Genomic DNA, 20,895 nt, shown 5'->3' with positions numbered 1-20,895 from the left:
ATATTTTTTCTACAATTCCTACTGACACCCAGCCTTCCCTCTCCCTACCCCTACACTTAATCCCTTTATCCAAGAGAGGCCTGATCCCTGATCACGCACAGACTTTAAAAAAAAAAGTTAGGGAAGCACCATACAAGTTAAACAGCAACAGAAAGTATAACAGAGAGAAATCAGTCTCTTCTGCTTTCTGGAATTTCAGAGTAGGCAGCCAGTGCCTGTTACAGTAGCTAGGAGCAGGTTCAACTGAAGCGGGGAACACAGGCAGCAGCCACATGACAACCCAAACGCTCAGCACCTCCTCAACTGTCCTTCTCTACAGCTGAGCACTAGTATTACTGGAGTGGGTAAGGTAAGTGAGGGAGTCGAAAACAAAGTCTTTTCCTGCTGCCATCCCTGCCAGGCAGCTACAGAATTTGAATCTGGCTGAAGTCTGAGTCAGTGCTACAGGGGAATTTCAATTAGACAAAGTCAGCTGTATGCAATCCTACCAAGCAAGACTACTGAGACTATTACAAATCTGCCAAAGCTACACAGTGCCTTGAGCACACAGACCAGCCCTACCCTACACCTCCACAGGTGCTTCAGTGCCAACAACCAAGTGTCACAACCTGGAGCTGCAGCAGAGGCTCCACCACTGCATGTTTGGCCAGCACAGGTCAGGCTTTGGGCCAGCTGCTCACACAATTACCAAGTTTTATCCCAGGTGTGGTTATGCAGGCACAGCTCAGTTGGAGCAGTGCAATGAGGAAGATAAAGTATGTCTCTCCCTCACCCTACAGCACCATGAGGCATCGTGCAAGGTGGTGGCTGCTAACAAGCATTGACGCTGGGCTCATGACAAGCACCCAAAGGAATTTACACAGGCTGCTGCCACCAAACACAATTACACCAGGCTTCTGTATTAGCCACAGCACTCTGAGGGGGAACAAGTGTACTCTGGAACATTGCACACACAGATTTATTTCTTGTAAGAATCCAGCATAAGCTGAATATTAACTACAAACATAGTCACAGAAATGACATCAGATTTTCCTCTAGTAGCACTTTTAAACTGAGGTGCATTGTTTGCAATACAGGCTACTGGAAAGGCTTCAGCATGTCCAAGTGTAGCAGTGGAGTATTTTATGCCCACTGACAACATCTAAGACACGCATATAAAGCACAGCAGCACAAAGGCAGGCCCCACAACCTCCTGAGTAAGCAGATGTGAGGAGGAGCTGTACCCAAAGCATGGGTTTGAATGCTGCTTTAGAGCAAATTCTGAATGCTTTCCATAATGGTCACATTCAAAATTTAGGTAATCTTGGTAAGCTATCAAAAAAATATCTCTCTGGATATTTAACCATCACCCAACTTCATGTGAAAGTTGCCCACTGTGTCTTAACTAGTACCCTGCATTAGTCATTTAAAAAAAACCCTTTACATCTGTTTTACTTCAATTAACCACGGCCTCAGTGCTATTATTTCTACACTCAATAAGTGACAGTAATATTGTCTAGTTCCAAATAACTAGAACCATTTGCAAACAAAAGTTTAAAAGCCCTTTATTAATTCAGAAGTGAAACACCAATATTTCAAGTGAGATAAGTATGTTTATTAAGGTTTATTCTACTCTAAGGTTTATACAGAGAATGGAATGCAATACAAGCTAAGAGCACACCTCAAAGATCTACCACACAACCATCCCCCTACTCCCTATAAGGGAACTGTAAAAAAAAAAAAAAAAAAAAAAAAAAAAAAAAAAATCAGAAAACCAGTTACTGTTTAACTAGTTGCAAGTGGCTTTGTCCAAAGAAGTTAAGCTTGATATTGCATTAGCTTTGTATGCAATAATTAAGTCTCTACAAGCTGAAGTATCACATACAGAGGCATAAGATTTCCTGTGGACACATGAAACCATGTTTTCAAGAGCTACATCACAAGGGTCTTTAAAACTGCCTAAAAACCAGCCACTAATGGCATGCACAGGTCAATAATATTAACTTTGGTAATGTCAGTCATTTTTGGTCAAATCTGGATTCCACTTTAAACAGTAACATGTATAAAACCACACCCATTGTGTGCATAAAGCAACACACTTTATTTGCTATCACCTAGAGGCAGGTCTTCAAGACATGGCTGAAGTATTCAAATTTAGGAGCTTGTTTAGTTCTAAATCACATTTTCACTAGTCTGTAAGGCAAGACTAAAAGGACAGAAAGTGGTCAAATATTTAATTTTTTTTTTAAATGCAGGACAAGAACCATCTTGAAAATTATATAGCTTTAAGTAATACTAATTTTTTTCCACAATGTTTTTGTAAGAAATCCAGTAACTTTTATCTAGTACCCCAAGACACATTCTGGTTTGTTTCTCTTTGTGAAGTTATCAATACCCTGTAAATACAAGTGTTTTGTTCTTCTTGGGGAAGTCATAGATGTTTTTATTTACAACAGAGTCAATCCTTAGCACTATAACTGGACTTCAACAGTTTAAAAGTGTAATGAAAATGACAACCTGAAGTGCTACTACCCATACAGAATCCACACTTAGTTCAGTTTTATTCATTGCAAAATAAAAAGACATCCAATTACACTAGTAAAAACTCAGAGATTTAGATCTGTACTCAAAAAAACACTACACATGCAAAGGGAACAATATCCTGCTAACACAACTTCATTTGCTGCTGCATTTGTCTAATATTAACAATTATGAACAGGGCAGTGCAACTAGTATTTGGAACAATCCTTACAGTGTTCGAGTGTCAGGCACAATACTTCATTTCTCTTCACACCACTGGTTCTCTTTACGTACCTGAAAGAGTAGTTTATCTGTTAGTATGCTGCAGTGAAATTCTAAGCCTTGGCTGTAAATACCCATAAGCATTCAGGATTATTTACTGCAGGGAGACAAACTTGAAGCAGCTTTAATTTTTCACACAGGTTTTGCAATTATAAAAGTCAGTCTTCCAAACTAGCCTGTTCATCAATATAAGCCAGGTTTTTCATGCCTAGGTTTGATCAAATCTGAAATTTTCCAACCAAGTAACCAAATAGATTACCTTAAGTCCAAGTTGTTTGTTTCATGACATAGCATTGAAAAGATATCCAAGTCTACAACTCATTGCCTTGTATAGAAACCAGGCATCTAGCTCTGCTTTTCTCAACTCTACCATTTTGCAGTTGGTTTATTGCTCAAGTTTTAAGATCAGTGAGTTTGTTACTTAGAGAACCCAAACTTACCTTTCCAGCCACATGCAGCAATACATCTTCAGCATTCCTACTACAGGCCCAAACCAGCAAACTAAGGCTGCCACAAACAATCCTACCTGCTTTCCTGCTAGACATGCTGGAGCTAGAAAATCAATACACTTTGTTTTGACCTTTTCAGATCAAAGTGTGCAGGTCAGGCTGCAAGTGTGGCAGACATCATAAAGTCTTCTACTAGTACCACCCCAATTATGAGGGGTTGATGCATTAGTTTACACTTACTGGTAACAAGTCTGTTGCATCACAAGTTAGGAAGCACCACACCGTAATCCAGCACGAAACAGGCAGCTAAATTATAATTAAATCCAGATCAAGTACCTGTGCTTCTTCCTCTTCAGTGAAGTCATTCTTAATATTGAATGTCTTGCGAATTTCTTCTGGAGTTTTCCCCTTGATCATGTTTGCCACTGTCTTGCATGTGACATCCAGCAAACCTTTGATGTCCAAGTAATTTGCAGCCTGTAAAAGAGTTTTCAGATTTAAAGCCTCCATATCAATATTCTGCCTCTGTAGATGTACTACCAAATTTAAGCTTACACTGAAATTGTAGAATATTGTATGCAAACAGATCGTCTCTGCTTTGAGAAGCTTCTAGCTAGAACCTTCAAGGGACAGTACCTAGAACTTGCTTGCCAAACAGGAGTCCTTTGTACCATGAAAAACATTCTTCCTGCTCCTCCTTTTACAAAGAGCTTTCAGAAGTCTTCAAACACCCAAGATCTTCAGTGTTGCAGTACTGTTAACTAGCCAATGCAGTTGTCTAGTTCTTATGCAGATCTCCAGAACTCCATAATTAGTAATAAGCCCTCAACTTGGACTCGAGAGCCACAAGAATAAAAGACAGCGATATTTAGAAAAGTATTTTTATATTTAGAAATTTTGATATTTAGAAAGATTGATGAGTGAGTATAGATTAATGCCAGCATTAGGCTAACAAGCATTCCAACATCCTCAGCAATTTCAGTCAGTATTTACCAGAACCACCTGCCCTCCCCACATCCCCGCTTCCAATGAAGAAGTAACTCAAGAAGCATAAAGGCTTTATTTCTCAAGTGCATAGCAGAGCTTCACTTCACAGGCACAACCTTTGCACTTCTTGAGGACACTCACCAGGATAAGTTCAAAAAGTGTTCCTTGGTCTACTTTCAGAAACTCTTGATCCCACACAGGGATGTCATCTGTTCTCTTTTCTTTGTTCTCATCATCCTCAGGAGGAGGTGGATCATCCTTGTGATGGGTGCACCACTGAATCACCTAATTATGGTTTTGAAATTAAAGTTTTATCCAAGTGATTCTCCCATTAAACTCCAACTAAAACTTAACTTCATTTTGGAAGAAATGTACCTTTTTCTCTAGATTAATATTAAAATCCTGTGCAAACATGTTCAAATCCCCAATATCTTCATTTCAGAACAATTGATCCCCAATCCCAGAATACAACAGCTTTCAAGAATCCCAACAGAGTTAGTTTCATGTTAATTACTTAATCTTAAAAGCCAGCTGCTGGTGCTATAAAGTTATCAGTCCCTGTGCTAACACACAGGCTATACAAAGAAAACCTAAACCTCATTTTGCTGTATTTAATCTGTTTACAGAAACATTTTGTATTAAGCAGACTACTACATGGGGGAAGAGCGCAGAGTGGCAATAGCTACCAGCAGGTCACATTCACCCCAGTACAAAGTTCAGCCAGCAAGTCTGTCAGTAGTGTTGGCTCAGGTTTGGTTTTTTTTTTTTTTTTTTTTTTTTAGTTTGGGAACATGCAATCTCACGACCCAGACAAAAGGAGCAGGGATCTACTGCAAGCACAATCCTGTTCCATTTCATCAACCCAAGAGCCTTCACAAGTTTAAGTTATTTATGTGTCTCTTCACTAGGAAACAATTCCTAACCCTGTGTTTACCCCAAAACAGTCACAATAGTTTGGTGCTTATTTTGGCACAACTCTTTCTATTTGAAAGCAAAAAGAATCTTGGATACCACAGTACTACACTCTTCCCCCTTGACCCAATGACCATGGCCTGTTAATGAATTTAATACCACCAAGTGCACACAGTGTCTCTTAAGCACTGCCACTGCCAGTCACTCTCACCACTGCCTGTCTCTTAATCCTTTCTCCAAACATTTGCATCTCATGAACAGCCACCTCAGTTTACAGAATCCAATTAAAATTAGTGCTTTAACACCATGAAATGTCTGTGTGCACAGATGCCCAGCACCACTTCAGCACCTTAGGAAGCCTGTCCGGCCTCCAGCTTGCTGTTCTAGGTCACCCCTGTATGTCCTCTGCCATTATCCACCTGCCAGCCTTGGCCCACATGCCCACGTTCATGCACTTGTAGCACATGAAAAGTATTTTTTAACTAGTAGTTCATAATACCCAGCTCCAAGATGAAGTTCACATTTCTTTACTGCCATGCAGCACAACCACTTTCATCATCTTACCTTTTTTAAGATGGCTGCATTAACATTTGGAAGAGGGACTGGGTCATCATCACCTTCATCATCCATTCCCAAATCTAAAAATGGAAAGATGACTGAGCAATTGGCAGACAAAACCATTCACTGAACTAGGATGCTTCCTCTATTCTTCACTATTTTGACAACACTGAGGCTGAATTATCAGTAACAAAGGACCTCTAAACTGTGAAGTCAGGAGCTTTTGGAAGGCTTTGTGGAGCTACAGCTACATTATACATGCTAGGTTGTACCAAGTTGAGGCTAAGTGGCTGATAAGGCTGCCTCATCAAATGAGAGCTGAACAATCTGACAAACATTTGTGTATTTTTACCCCTTACACAGTTTCAACCCACAAGTTCTAACTGAGGGTTCCCATTCCATTTATGATTAAATAAGAATTCAAATCTAGTGTGGTAAATAGATGCAATGTCTTGTCCTCTGCATGAGCAGGAAATACTGTAGCCACAGACACGCTGCTCTCTGCCTCTGAATCACTTGTACCGATCCTGTACCAGCTGAAGAAGTTCACATGGTAAGACAGCAGTACAAATCCTTCCATCAATAAAGCATTCATAAAGCATGCTTCCAACACTCCTTGTTTTAAAAGCTTGTCAGCATGCTCCAGACAGATATGGATTTGTCCCCTTGGTATGATCAAGGAATCAAAGTAAAAATTAGGAGAAAAATATAATTAAAGTGTCAGCTTGATACACAGAACAAATACCACATTAGCCATCTTAGAGAATGTGCTTTTTTTTATTACCCAAATGCCAGCAGTTGGATGACACCCTAGCTGTCAAAGACATCTTGTAATTAGTTATGTAATTGAGTAACTATGCAGACCTTCACTCATTACATGCACAGATGAGCCAATTCTATATCACCAAGGAACTTAATTTTTAAGAACATACGAACATCATCACTCATCAAATTTGTACATGATAAAAATCATGTACTTCTGTATTTAGACAAGTCCGCTACTGTTGTTATCAGTAGACTATTAATTAACACTACTTGTTTGTTTGAAATCACTCCCAAGATTCAGAACTGAAACACTGCCATTAAAAGATACAGAAATAATTCAAGCAATATCTAAAGTTTAGTCAATTCTGCTTGACTTGTCACCATCACCTCTGAACCAGCAATTTCATCCATTAGCAGAAAATTGATATTTCATTAGTGGTCCCATGGTGCTCAGTACAACCCAACTTTTCAGCTCCTCCCCTCTCAGCTGCAGCACCCAACACACAAAACATTAACTGATGTTCAGCCACCCATACCGAAAAGGCATTTCACCTATACTAGGAGACTAGTTCTCTCCCAGGTTAGAAAGAGGCAAGTTTATGGTACCCAACATACACACTTCCCATTAATAACTTCCTTCCATTTCCAGCTGAGTGTCATTTAACACCAGCAGTGACACAGCTCCTGCTGGAGAAAACTAAGAATTGTGCACCCTAATGCATTCCAGTTCCTGTTTGAGTTGCCAGTCATGTTCAACAGCATCCTATTACCAGAAGTGTTCAATGCCTGATATAATTCAACCTTATTTTTACTGTTCTTATAAGGTGTCACAACCAAAGATTTACATCCAAGGGCATAATATTAACTACATCTACAGAAATAATTATTTCTAAGTTAATCCATGAATACATCCAAAAACTAGAAAAAAATACCAGTAAACAATGAGGATTTGCACTAGAGGGATTAGACAGTTTGCTCTGTATCCCAGCCATCTGGCAGATTTCCCCTCCCCCGCCACGAGTTCTTTTGTTTCAAATTTATGTCAGCAGGAGATCAGACCTAAGTATTTATCCCAAATAATTTAACAGCATTCACAAGCTCACAATACAAGCTCTTTATTGCATTGATTTATTATCTTCCACTCCATACAAGTGATATTTACATTCTAAGACTCGTTTGTGTGATTAAATAAACTGAAGTTTTAAATATTATTAATGTTCTGCTTGCTTAACTCTCACAAAGCTGAAGTAGACTGTAGGCAAGGCACTGGGCTGCTTGTATTTTACTGGCCTCCCTGCAAGTGCTCTTAACCAGGGCTTTTTACAAGAGCATATCCACCCTAAACAGTTTCAGCTACAACAGCAGGAGTTCCAGCTGTTGTGACAGGAGACAGCAAGCTGCTCCATAGACCTGGGAATGCTTTTTCAGCAGAGTACCAACTTGTCTCCTCTGGTCACAATTCCTGTCTAAGAGGCCTCCTCAGGGTCTCACACTCTTACCTTCAAGCATAGTCTTTATAGTCACAGACTGTTTCGCAATTTCCACATCAACTTCAAAGATTTCTCCATCTGAACTCTGCAGTTTAATTGAAGGCATCTACAAGAGAAGGACAGTTATTTCCACACAATATTCAGCAGACATTACAAGTTCAGCTGACTCAGATGCGCATCACCTTTACTGCTAAAATTGCTTCTTCCCAACAGCAGATAGCCCAATGCCACTTAAGGCACACTCAGATTATTCACTGCTTGAATCAACAGCCCTAAATTCATTAATCCTCATACTTAAGAAACAAGGATTGACTGAAGTCTAACACTAATTTATGAGCTTTTTTTCCTTAATTTGAAAGCATAAAATACACAGATTATAACAGTGCTTTTGTTTTTTTTCAGTATAACACTAGGGCTATCTTTCTCTTGAAATAATTTTCAACACTTCCAAAACACTACTTGCCTTCAAATCCAAACAACTGCTACTCACTTCAACTGCTCAAATGATGTCAGATCTCAAAAGCAGTTTTCAAATGATAGCCTCTGGAACAGAATCATAGCATTAAGGTTGGAAGGAATTCCCCTAGACAGAGTCTAGTCCAGCCTCCCTTGCTCCAAACAGAATTAAAACAGACCAGGTTACTCGGAATCAAAGGCTTTCCTTGAGGAAAGTGTTTGGTTTTCTGATGAGATTAAAAAGCAATAAACTCCTACAAGGAAGGCCTTCAGCACTCACTACTGCTCTTGAAAAGCAGGAGGTAAGACCAGTACTTTGTTAGCATCTGAGATGACCATGCATTTTAACAAAGTTTCTCAAACAAACTGTAGTAAGACCTACAATAAAGAGGCAGCAGTCTTGAAAGATGTCGTTAGCAGAAACACAATCAAATTTTACAAGAAAGTGTATTTCCAGATATGTAACAACTCAAACCCAGAAGTAAAGCACATGACAGCAGCCAGGAGATTACAATTTCTGTCTGAAACTACACATAGAGACTGTGGGGGTTATCACTGCACTTGAACCAGCCAAAGGGCACTATTAACACAACCGTCTGGCCACGTAAGTTTTATAAATTTCTTCTCAACCAGTTAGTAGGATGTGTTGTAAGTTCCTTTACCATTCAAAATATTCGTTAGCAGCAAACCATTGCAACAGTTTCCTTTTTTTGTCCTCAAGTTACCTTCAATTTCAATTAATTTTCAAATGTTCTTCCCCCATCAAACTTACAAGCCTCACACACTAGTTCCTCAGAGTAGTACTTGAGCTATGAACAGTTAATTAGTTGGACCACTTGCAGCAAACTTCCATCACCTCTTTCTAAGAGCTCATCAGTGTAGTGTGGCTGAGCCTGACAGCCCTACGCAAACCCAGGCCAAAGGAGGCTCGGCCAACACGTGTTATTAAGCAGCTCACACCAGCCCCAAGTCCTCATTGCTTTAATTTCCATTTGGCAGTGAGCAGCCAGTTAATGTTTACACAGCAATGTAACCCTATATGACAGTGCTACTTCTAATTAAGACGGGTGTTCTGGAGGAACATAGTCATGATTGTTCCAAAGGTACAAGTATATATATTACACACACGCACAAAACCAAAATCTGGATTAAAGCACCATTCTGGGTTAGCCGTTTGAACGATGCGCTGGGAAAAAGTGCTGTAGGCACACATTTTAAATGTAATGCATCTGTTCTTGCAGTGACTGTCTGGGAGCACTCCAGAACAAACCCAGCTCCATCGCCAGCCTCCTTGTGCCTGGGATTACATAATGCTGCACAGCAGAGCCGGCCAGGCAGGGATGCTGCCTTAGCCAGGGCAGCCCCTGCAAGGATATTTCCCTCCTATCACCCAAACCCTCTTCTAACAAGACTTTTAGTTATTGCTGAGGGTGTGAAACAGGTAGAATGAAGTTCAATTACTGCCTTATCACTGACAACAAACCAGAATTTCATCAAATTTTCATTGTTTTTTTATACCACAGAACTCAGCTTCCTAGAAAATAGGGGGGGAAAAAGTCATTTTTAGCAAGCTGCAGTACAGCCCTGGCAGGTGACAGTCCCTGGGCAGCAGCACTACTGGGTGACTAAGCAAACCAGTCCTAAAAGCTTTATTCGACAACAGCCCAACAGGCTTGGAGCCGGGCTGAAGCCAAACCTGAATTATAGCGATAATTTACATGTCTAAGCCTGAAACGCCGAGCTCAGCCACCTACAGCTACGCCTCCCAGCGCCATTCCGGATGGATGTCCGCTGCTTCCCCCTCGCCTCCCGCGCCAGCGCCGGTAACCAGGAGCCGGGTAACGAACTCGCACCTGAGGCGCGGCCGCTCCGGGACACTCAGCACCCCCGCGGGCAAGGTTCCCCACACCGGGGAGCTTCATTCCCGCATGGCCCGGGAGGGCTCGGCCCCAACGAACCCCCAGAGCTCCATCCCCGTACGGCCCAGGAGCACTCACGTCTCAGCCTGCCCCGCCGCGGGCTCCGCGATCACCCCACGGCCTCCCGACCCTCTGTCCGCGGCAAACCAGGCCCGCCACCCCCACACAGCTCCTACTACTGCCCCGCCCCCTCCCCGGGCCGGGCCGGGCCTCACCGTGAGGCGGCGACGGCTCCGCGAACGGACCGTGAAGAGGCGGTAGCGGCGCTCGGGCCCGACTGCGGTGGCGCTTTTATACCGAGCGGGGGGAGGGGAAGGACCCGCCTCTCGCCGCCTCGCAACGCCCGGGCTGCCCGCCGCGAACGCCTGAGTAAAACTCCGTACCGGGGCTCCCAAAGGGTAAAAAGTGATACTCGCGCCCTTTTCCGTGAGGTGTGGAGGGGCGAGCGGAGCCGAAACGGGTTTGAGGGGACGGAGCGGCCGGGCACGAGTTTGTCAGGCAGCGGCGGGGCCGCGCCAGGAGCCGCACAATAGGCGGAGGCCGAGGAGCTCCCCCCTCTCCACGGGCCGAGGTGGTGCCGCGGGCCCGGCCCGGCCCCGGTGAGGGGGGAACGGCCCTGCGGGGTCCGGGGTCGGGGCCGCCCCCTGAGGGCAGCGCGGGGCTCCCGTGGCAGCGGAGGGCGCCGGAGCGGCCTGTGGTGTCCGGGGGCTGGCTCGGTGCCCTCCAGCGACCCGCGGGCCCGGATGGCAGGTCGTGTAGTGAAATCGGTCATTCACGGTAACCCGGGTTCGCCCTAGAACGCCCAGGGTGTGGGTTTTCCTTCACGGGGAGAAAGGCCGAGGCCTAGGGGTAAGCGGGGTAAGGCTGCAGCTACCTGTGGAGGCTTCCCGCAGGTAAACACGGTGAAACCCCATCGCCACGGGCTGCTCCGGCGGCAGAAGACGTTTTAGCCAAAAAAGTAACATTGAACAACCGGCTAGTTTAAAATCGTTCCAACAACAGCCAGCCTTCCTCAAGTGGAAACACGTGCGGGACCTTTGATGGAGCCGGAAATGGATTTAGCTCTGAGTGGCGCTCACAGAATATCTGCCCTAGATCCCGCCAAGAATTTCAGGTGGCTCCAGCTCAGCCCTTTAAAGCATCTCCAGACAGCAGCTGTGCTAGGAGCCGCTGGGCCGAGGAGCAGAGCTGGGCACCCAAACACAGCCCAGGCCTTTGTGTTAGCACAGTTCCACCTGAGCGCCGTGCCCAGCACAGGTGACAGCTGAAAGGTCACCAGTGTGGAGTAGAAAGCGACAGGTACTGGGTCTTCAAGAAAAGAAGATGTGAAGGGTTGTGCTTTGTGAGGAAGGGCAGGGTATGACCCCTCACATCGCTGTGAGGTGTCCAGAACACTATGTTGTGCTGTCACAGCACGCGCTCCGTGCTCTGCTGCTGAGCTCAGTTTTGTGTCCGCTCTCCATGGCAAAATGGCTTTCAAGTAGGCAAGGTATTTCCACAGTGACAACACAGGATTCTGGCAATTTTCTTTACTTCCAATCTTAAATAAAAATGTTTTAAGAACCAAAAAGCATGTTTTCACATCACTCCAATGCAGACACAGCCAGGGTGCCTGTAAGCACACTGATGCCTGCAACAGCACCAGACTGCAGAGTCCAGCATCATTTATATCCTCAGGCAGCACCAGGGGAGGTTCAGGTTGGACATCAGCAAGGATTTCTTCCCTGAAAGGGTTGTCAAGCACTGGCATGGTGGTGAAGTCACCATCCCTGGAGGTGTTCAACAAACAACAGGACGTAGCACTGAGTGCTCTGCTCCAGTTGACGAGGTGGTGATCAGTCAAGGGTTGGACTCAGTGATCTTGGAGATGTTTTCCAGTCTTAATGATTCTGTCATAAGTCACAGGTTTCCCTTCCCTTGGGGTCCCTGAGAGCTCCAGGCTGTGCACCCCACACCTTATTGAGCAAATGACAGCTAGACCCACTGGAAAATATCTTCTAACACAAAGAATTTTCCCAAGATTCAGAATTTCTTAGTTCAGAATCTTGTTTTCCTCAGTTCAGTAGCCAAGCCAATGAAGTGTCAAGTATTGCTTACTCCCCTCCCTTGCTCCCTTCCCTTCCATCTGAGAGTAGACATAGAATGATAAGAGTTGGAAGGGACCTTAATCTCATCTGGTCCCACCTACCCTGCCATGGGCAGGGACATCTTCCACTATCCCAGGTTACTCCAAGCCCCATCCAACCTGGCCTTGGACACTTCCAGGGGTGGGGCAGCCACAGCTTCTCTGGGCAACCTCTGCCAGTATTTTTCTCACATAACAAGTGAGACTACAATTGGAGAAGCATTTAATATTAAATACCTTGTTGGTTGGGGCTGATTCTCTGGAGAGATGGAAGACTCAAAGAGATTCTCAGCCAGGAAGGACCTCCTAGAGCTCAGCTGATAGCCAGGCTGTTCTACATCAGAGCATAACACTTAGAACAGGCTTCTCTATAAATTCCAAAAAGCTGTTGGAGATGACTGCCTGACTTGGGAAGCTTGTTCCATGGGCTTTAGGATGCTGAGCAGCTTGTTAGAGCAGACTTGAATACAACTCTGAGCAACCTGATCTGACTTTGCAGGTGAATCCAGGTCACCTCTGTGGTCCCTTCCAGCCTGGATTACTGTGTGCTTCTGTAACATGTGCTCCCCTGGAACTCTTCCTAAGAGCTGAGTGAGCAGCCGGGGGGGGCCAGGTGATGCTTGGCAGCAGACTTGGACACTAACAGGAGTTCCTCAAAGGTCCTGGTATTGATAACCACATAAGTTCACCATTTAATGGGACCTAATTTTCATTTTTAATTTATGTGTGTCTCATACATAGAGTGTGAACCCTCCAAACTACATCTAATGTGACTTTTTGATTGTATCAGGCATTGCATTTACCTCTTTCTTCCTCAATCACTCCATCTCTTACTCCAATGCTGAGGATCACATTCAGTGCACTAAAAACCACTGCCTTTATTTTCCCTAAATTATTATTTTTAAATTATATTAAAACTCCTTGGTTTAGAGAATCAGACAATAACAGAAGGTGGCCTGTGGAAAACATATCTACAAATTCTAAATCCCCTTTCCCAATGTTGCCAAAGACCAAGGTTTCTGATTTGGCTCGTGACCAGCAAGCACAACTCACAGACTGCAAATCAGGCTCAGCAAAGGGGGGATGGGGTTTGCTCTCAACACAAGACAAATCTAATGGCATCTAGGAACAGGCAGAAAGCTAAATTCTATGCTTAATTATAATTGTGGATAAATTCAAAATTATACTACTGATGAGCTTTATACTTGGTACAGCTTTCCAAAGGAGAAAATTCAGTCCTCAGTGGACTTTGAATTCTACTGTTGAATCAGAAGTCTGGGAAAGTTAAAACAGCAAAAACACCCCACACCCCAAAAAGAGGCAGATGGCTGTCATAGATATGCCATAATCACATGACAGCACCTCCCACTGTGCCCTACATATCATACAATGAACTTCCCCAGCCACTCCAGATGCTTCCCGTTATCTGTTGTGATAAAGCAGCTGCTGCGGCAGCGGTAGCCCAAGTGCTGAGTCAGTCAGTATTAATGGCACAAAACCCCTATCCTTGGCTAAAGCTGTGAGGAAAAGAACAAGATTGCTTAAAAAAGGGGTGGCCCAATTTCAATTGTTCTGCGCATTGGTCATGATTGCACTGCAAATAATCCTGAAGATGAGCATTGCTTCCCTGAGTGCAGAGAATCACACCATGTATCAGCCACAGGTAAATTACAATTAAGGGCCTTTTACTACTGAGAACATGGAGGAGGAAGGGAGCAGCTTAACGCCAAAGCAAATACCTGAAAAGATTGGTGCAACTGAGCTTGATTTAACGCTTAATCAGATCCAGAAGAGCTCTGACCTACATACTCCCAGCATCCCTGGGCTGCAGGCACAGCCAGTTGAGCAGCCACACAGCTGCAGGGGAAGAGCGTTTAACACGCTGAACATGAGGGAGCAGCCACCTGGAGACAGCCCTGCATCTGCTCCACAGCCTCAGATTCTCTTCCTGGGTGTTTCTCTTAGGCAAAAATTACTGTGCCCCCCACTCTTCAGAGCAGCTCACATTCCACTTTGACAGAGAAACAGATTTTTTTTAGCTGCTGGTGGTGATTTAGAGACTATGGAGATAACACACTGATTATTTTTCAATACAAATATGATGTGGGATTGTCAAAGTCTAATGACAATCAGGCGTGAAAGAGCTTAGCTTTGCTCCATCGATAAATTGGAAAAATCCACAGAACTCATCCTGGGTTCACTGAACCAGGGAGAGCAAGTCAGGGAGAGAGCCAGGTATGACCATGGAATCTGAAAAAGAATCTTATCTACGTGTAGGGGAGAATGAGACTTGCTGCAAAAATCGTCCTTTTTTTCAGGAATACAAAAGACGAACATTTTTTAAAACAAGCAACCAGATCAACAAGTTTGAAAATAATTGAACTGATTGGGTCAGTGTAAAACCAGAAAACATCAGAATTATTCATGTGAGAGAGATGGTAGAAAGACACTGCTGAGCTCAAAGGCCTGGGCCACTGTTGTTTAAAGCAGTCTTGGAACAACGCAGCATCAGAAGAGAAAAATTCTTGTTCTCAATACAAGTCTGAAAAAGCTTATTATTGCATTTCTACTTCATCAAAACTTGTATTAAAGCAGCATCCTTGAGAAGGTGTTACTTTTCATACAAGTTGTGCCCCAGCAATGCGAAATGGTGGGTGGCAGAGCCCAGCACTTAGGTGATAGTCCAGGTTACACAATCAGAGAATCCTAGAATGGTTTGGGTTGGCAGGGACCTTAAAGCTCATCCAGTTCCAACCCTCTGCTGTGGACTAGACCAGGTTGGTCAGGGCCCTGTCCAACCTGGCCATGAACACTTCAGGGATGCAGCAGCTGCAATGTCTCTGAGCAACCTGTGCCACGGCCTCACCACCCTCACAGGTAAGAATTTCTTCCCAACATCCAATCTAATCCTGCCCTCTGTCAGTTTAAAGCCATTCCCCCTTGTCCTGTCATTCCAGGCCCTTTTCCCAAGGCCCTCTCCAGTTCTTTTGTAACCCCTTTAGGCACTGGAAGGGGCTCTCAGGTCTCCCTGGAGCCTTCTCCAGGTGAACACCCCCAGTTCTCCCAGCCTGGCTCCAGAGCAGAGGGGCTCCAGCCCTTGGAGCACCTCCATGGCCTCCCCTGGTCTCACTCCAGCAGGTCCACGTCCTTCTGATGTTGGGGGTCCCAGAGCTGGACCCAGCACAGCAGGTGGGGACTCTGAGAGCAGAGTAGACACCAATGGACTGACAAAACCCAATAACCAAATCCTGTCAAGCTGACACCAAGTGAGATTTTTTTATCAGCTTCTATTTCTTCCTGTAACAGCACTCCCATTCCCCTTACATAACAGCGGGGATTCAAGACAGTTTAAAAAAGTGAAGATGAAGAGGAGGAAGACTGAAAATAGAAATACGTACCTCAAACCTATTTGCAGCATCTACTTCCTAACCTCACCCTCACTCCACCTCCCCATATTTAAACAATGATTCTTGTTCCAGTTCTGCCCTGGCATCCTCTGAAATCATCTGGAGCACTCTGGAGGAGCCAAGCCGGATCCTCCGTCTGCTGAGGGTGAGGGTCACCCACCTTCAGCTACGTTAGGGCCAGTGCACGTCTCAGCCTTGCCGACAGCAGAGCAGTTCCCGGCCCTGCGGGTCACGACACGCCGGTCCGACAGGCAGGGCAGTGCCACGCGGTGGCGCCGGGGCTCGCTCCGAGGGACGGGAGCCGTCAACGAGCTCAGCCCCGGAGAGATGCGCTCCCGGGCATTCCAAGAAAATGTAAAGAGCAGACTTTCTATACGTGGCCTTGAGAACGACCTTCAGTGGTACCGTATAAAATTGTAGATATCCTTGATATAAGCACGAGGGGAAGGGAACTGGGTTAGCTTTACAGGGCTGCCTGGCACTGGTCTCCAACGCTGGAGCCGTTCAAAGTCCAAAAAGCAGATTCTGGGCTGGTTCTGACACCACAGATGATAATGAGCAGTTGCTTTGAGGTTTCAAAGCCCATGGGAATAAATATAGTGTGTTTCAGAAGCCAAGCATTTTAAAATGCATTCAACGCTTTTTAAAGGGGATTCCAGGGGGGAAAGGGACAGTCCAGTAACATTTTGAGATGGCTGAGCCAAAGCTGGATAAACTCATTACCAGACAAACAGAAACCAAGCACCAGCCTTTCTCTCTCCCAGGAAGCTGTGGCACTCCCTCCCCTGGGCATTGTCCCTGCTCCAGCAGCAGCCGGGTGTGTTCCTCTTCCCCGAGGACAAACACAGCAGCGGAAAAGGAGCAGAGCTGGCTGTAAAGTGGGTCAAGCGTGGAATGAAACACCCACCATAGGATCCTCCCAGACAGGGCTTCTCCAGGCCCACCCCAGCCCCCGCGTTTTCCTTATAGATTAAGGAAGCACAAGAGAGCAGCCATCACTGCCCACTTCTGCACTAATGGCCACAACAAAGAAGGTTTTTCACAGCAAGGTTTACGGTTAATCTGGATGTGGGGGCGTGTTTTCTCAAACTCCTGAAAAATAAAGGCAGTTGCAAGCCAGGCTAAAGCCTTTCAGCCCAATCAATCATGCAATTATCAATGTAAGCAGGATACTCATCTTTTACAGTTCAGCACTTTCAGTTTTAAACGCATAATATGGAAAACAGCTTATAGATTTATTGAAATTAAAAAACAAACAAACTAAAGCAACAAAAACAAACCAAAAGAACCTAACCTCTAAAAACCCAGATGTGTTTGGGGGAAATCTACAGAGGAAGATGAATACAGAAGTCAAGACAACCAAAAGCAACGATTTAGTTTAATCTATACGACCTTGTGCAATGATAGAGTAGCTGCAAAATGGAGTTTTCTCCTCAAAATCACTTTCCTGCAAGTTCTCATGCAGGATGCTCACCCTGATCACACTCTTCCATCACCAGTCACAGGTACTATCAGCGACTAATGTTTTATACATTATTTATACCAGCAGCAATCATTTTAGTCTCCATCCCAAAGCAGTTCTGTTCACCAGAGAGTAATTAAGAGATCAGTAGTTCAACCCATTTTAAAGAATAAAGCTTTTAAGCACAGCACAGGTTTTAAAAGGCTAAAACATACAGCACTGCTTAATTTAAAACCAAAAGCGTCGTTTCAGCCTTTTTTTGCTGTCCATATGCCAAAGCACTCTGGTCCCTTGCTCAAGAAAGCAGCCTGCCTTTATTCCCATCCAAAAGGGGTACAGCCAAATGAATTAGAGTACCAAAGTAACCTTTTGTAAAACCACAGAAGGCTGACTCATGAACTGCTGACTGCAGGGCTTTGTTGGTGTGTTCATGGGTACCAAAAGATTTCCACAGAGTCCAGTGTGATTTTTACTTAACACTTAGGACCTGTTTCCAACCTTCTCCCAGAAGAATGTGCAGAGCACACCACTCTGTGCCATGATTGCTGTAGCACACAGAAGGCACTCAACGCCTTCTACAAGGCTTCAAAAACCCCTGCTTGCAGACATTTTGCTCCAAAAATCCAAGCTCATACAAACCATGAATATGGTTGCAAAAAGCATGGAAGACGTAGAAAGTCACTTCTCAGGCAAAATTTGCTGTAACCTATACAACCCCTAAAACACATTGAGAGCTTCCAGGAGTGTTCTGCATCCAGACAAAACAAGCAGCAATTAGAGCAATAAATGAGTGTGAACAGGTGCGTAAGGAGGTGATGAGTGGAGGCACACCTTCAACTCACTGAATTTGGACCAGCATTTAATTTGAAATTCAAAATTGTGATCACACTTGCATCTTTTTACAGACCATTTTTCCTGAATGAAAAAGAGTACTTACTCCTCAGCCCCCTCCCAAGGTCACAGCTCCTCCAAGAGCAGGAACTGCACTCCAGTATTACTAAGGAAATGAAGAGATTAGAGGGGGAAAATAATGTGTTTATTCAACTATGAAAAAAGGCCCAAAAAAACCCCAGCACTTGCATAACAGGTTTGGTTTTGTCTTGTACAGGAGGAAATCCTTTAAGATTCAGGACGAATTTTAAATTGTCAGAGCAGACTTTGACCCAAGGCCCTTGAAACACAGCTGCTTTCTAAAAAAGACTTTCAGTGCTTCAGTTTACTATTATAAAATCAAAATAAACCCCATGGAACATGGATTGGTAGGTATTGGTACCTCTCAGCAGTTTTTTCTGACAGGAACCAGACCAAGATACAGGCACATGAAATGCCACAGCTTTCATGGGCAGGATGTCCCCATACCACCTCTTTCAAAGGGCAGAATATGTTCTGTTACTATCCAGACATATGGGGAAGGAGGTAACAACTCTGTCTGCACTCTCCCATGCATCCAGTATCTTGCCAGGATATTATCAGAAGACCTAAACGATGTAACATGGCCCAAGCACTTGGAGCAGGGATACTGAGTGTGTATAGAAGTGTCAGCAGCTAGAAACAATCTGAAATGAGCACCAGGTGAGTCACACACATTGGTTACCTTGGACAAACATCCATCTACGTCTGATATGGCCAATGACTTACACAAAATGAAATATGGAAAGCTCCAAACCCTCCCCCCTTTGTACACCAGCATTCTCCTGGCGCTATTCAAGTTCTGAGAAAGAATAAAAAAAGAGGAGTGGTTCATGGAAAAGTGTCATTTCATTCCCAACTGCCATCTAATAAACTGAACCCCAATGTAAGCCCTCCCCGCTAAGAGCTGGGTGTGACATTCCCACTTAAACACTGGAATAAACCACCACAATATGGGATTTCCAGCTATGCCTATTTTTTAATTTCATGGAATGCAGCAGTCGTTGTAGAGATGAAGGAAACATCACCACTGATCTCCAACACATCTCATTTCTCTGCAGCCACCACGCTCAGAGGCTGAAGTAAAGGAAGTTTTGTGCAGGTAAACTGATCAATCAGCTACCAATAAATCAAACCCCAATTATTTATAGCTGAAGCTTTGTTTCTTCTCTTGCATCTTCCAAACATGGTTTTAGCTGGTTAGCGCTCCATCAGCACAACCAATTTTTTCTTCACAATGTGGCTTTCTCACTGGCATCTTCACACAGGCGGTCAACGTAAGTATAGAGGAAAGCACAAAAACTGGAGTGACTCCAACATTGTCCATGGACTTTACTAACAACCACTTGGATTTGTGTACAGAAACTGAAGCAAGGCAAGGACTGCTCCTCGCCAGAGGAGATGAGTCACGCCAATTAAAGCAACAAGGAAAGCAGAAAATAGGGCAAAGTCATTCCTCTTGAAGGAATGGTGTCAATGAAAGCACAAAGTCCCATCTACACAAACACAGAGAAAGACAAGTGACAGGACTGGAAAGTGAACTACTCTCAGCAAAGGATTATTTTAATAGTGATCAAAGCAAAAGCTCCCACTATACTAAAAAAAGCCACTTCAGATGCACTTACTTTTAGCATGCACTTCTTCCTGTAAGAGATCAAACTACAGCAGACTGAGCTCTCCAGAAGCCATTTGGAACCCAACCTACAGGACAAAGCTCAAATTTTGCTGAAGGAAAAGCAATCACTTGAGGCTTTCTGAAAGGGGATGAAATAATGCTTGATGAAATGCAGCATCTTCTTTCCAAGTTAAAGAATTAAGTGGTCCTCCAGCTTTTCAGAAAATCAAGAAAGCCCCAAAAAGCATGTCTAGGACTAAACCTCCAGGTGAGTCGGACATTTGCAAAAGTTCTGTGCATTCCCTTAGAAACAAGCAGTGTAAAAAACAAACCTTCATGTTATTACAGAATCTACTTGTGCCCAAGAAACTTAAAAGTCTCAAACAATATGAACGTTAGGAGTCTATTAAATGAACAGCCAGGTACATAATTTAGATGTACCCAAGAAGTTTAACGCACAAGCTTTAAGAAGGCATAACATTTGAATTTCTGTTTTGAACCAAACCATCAAATCAGGGTTCCAATTTTGAAGAAGTTAGTAGAAAGGAAATATTTAAACAGAAGTTAACATAAACCACGTACCACTATTTTTCAGAATGGAAGCTTGGGCAAATACACATAGTACTAAACTTCAAGTTATTTCCTTTAATATTTAGAAAACTGGTTTTATTCTTAGTTTTTCAGAAAAATGATTTTAAGTATTAGCACCTACATTGTAAATGACTCAAACTTAGATTTACACTTGAAATAAAGCCACACACAATCAATTAAGTGATCCTACATTCTTCCATTTCTGAGTATTTCAGTAGAGCACCAAGAGGGAAAGAGCAACATGTGAGTAACCAGCAAGCTGTTCTCAGCTGTGAGACACAAGCCCAGGCACCTTCCTGGGACAGGATTCAAAAGTCAGAGTTTTCCAGCACACTCCGTATCACCTCAGTTTTAGTTATTTTTAAGGTGGAAATTTCTATGCAAGTTTATAAAACCCATCCAGCTACACGTTAGTTTATTAAACCACAGTTGACCTGAGATGCAATTAGAATTTTGACATTTTTCCATA

General features: G+C 43.9%; 1 protein-coding gene across 3 annotated transcripts; it reads right to left on the bottom strand.

Moving 5' to 3' along the window:
• Positions 1-1,528: 1,528 nt before the first annotated feature.
• SKP1 (S-phase kinase associated protein 1) lies at positions 1,529-10,639 on the bottom strand. 3 transcript variants are annotated; one of them, XM_048319538.1, is made up of 7 exons: positions 10,533-10,551; positions 8,433-8,485; positions 7,952-8,048; positions 5,694-5,767; positions 4,359-4,502; positions 3,567-3,707; positions 1,529-2,793 (listed from the first exon to the last, which is right to left on the bottom strand). In XM_048319538.1, the coding sequence occupies exons 3-7, from the start codon at positions 8,046-8,048 to the stop codon at positions 2,758-2,760; spliced, it is 492 nt and encodes a 163-aa protein (XP_048175495.1). In that variant the 5' UTR covers positions 8,433-8,485; positions 10,533-10,551; the 3' UTR covers positions 1,529-2,757. The 3 variants fall into 3 exon arrangements, with proteins under 3 accessions (XP_048175495.1, XP_048175493.1, XP_048175494.1); XM_048319536.1 differs by lacking the exon at positions 8,433-8,485 and having other exon boundaries at positions 10,533-10,639; XM_048319537.1 differs by lacking the exon at positions 10,533-10,551 and having other exon boundaries at positions 8,406-8,485.
• Positions 10,640-20,895: the final 10,256 nt, after the last annotated feature.

Source organism: Corvus hawaiiensis, chromosome 15 (genome assembly GCF_020740725.1).
Source record: "Corvus hawaiiensis isolate bCorHaw1 chromosome 15, bCorHaw1.pri.cur, whole genome shotgun sequence".
Taxonomy (NCBI): Eukaryota; Metazoa; Chordata; class Aves; order Passeriformes; family Corvidae; genus Corvus; species Corvus hawaiiensis.
Note: the sequence above shows the minus strand (reverse complement) of the source record. Positions and strands in the feature narration are given on the sequence as shown.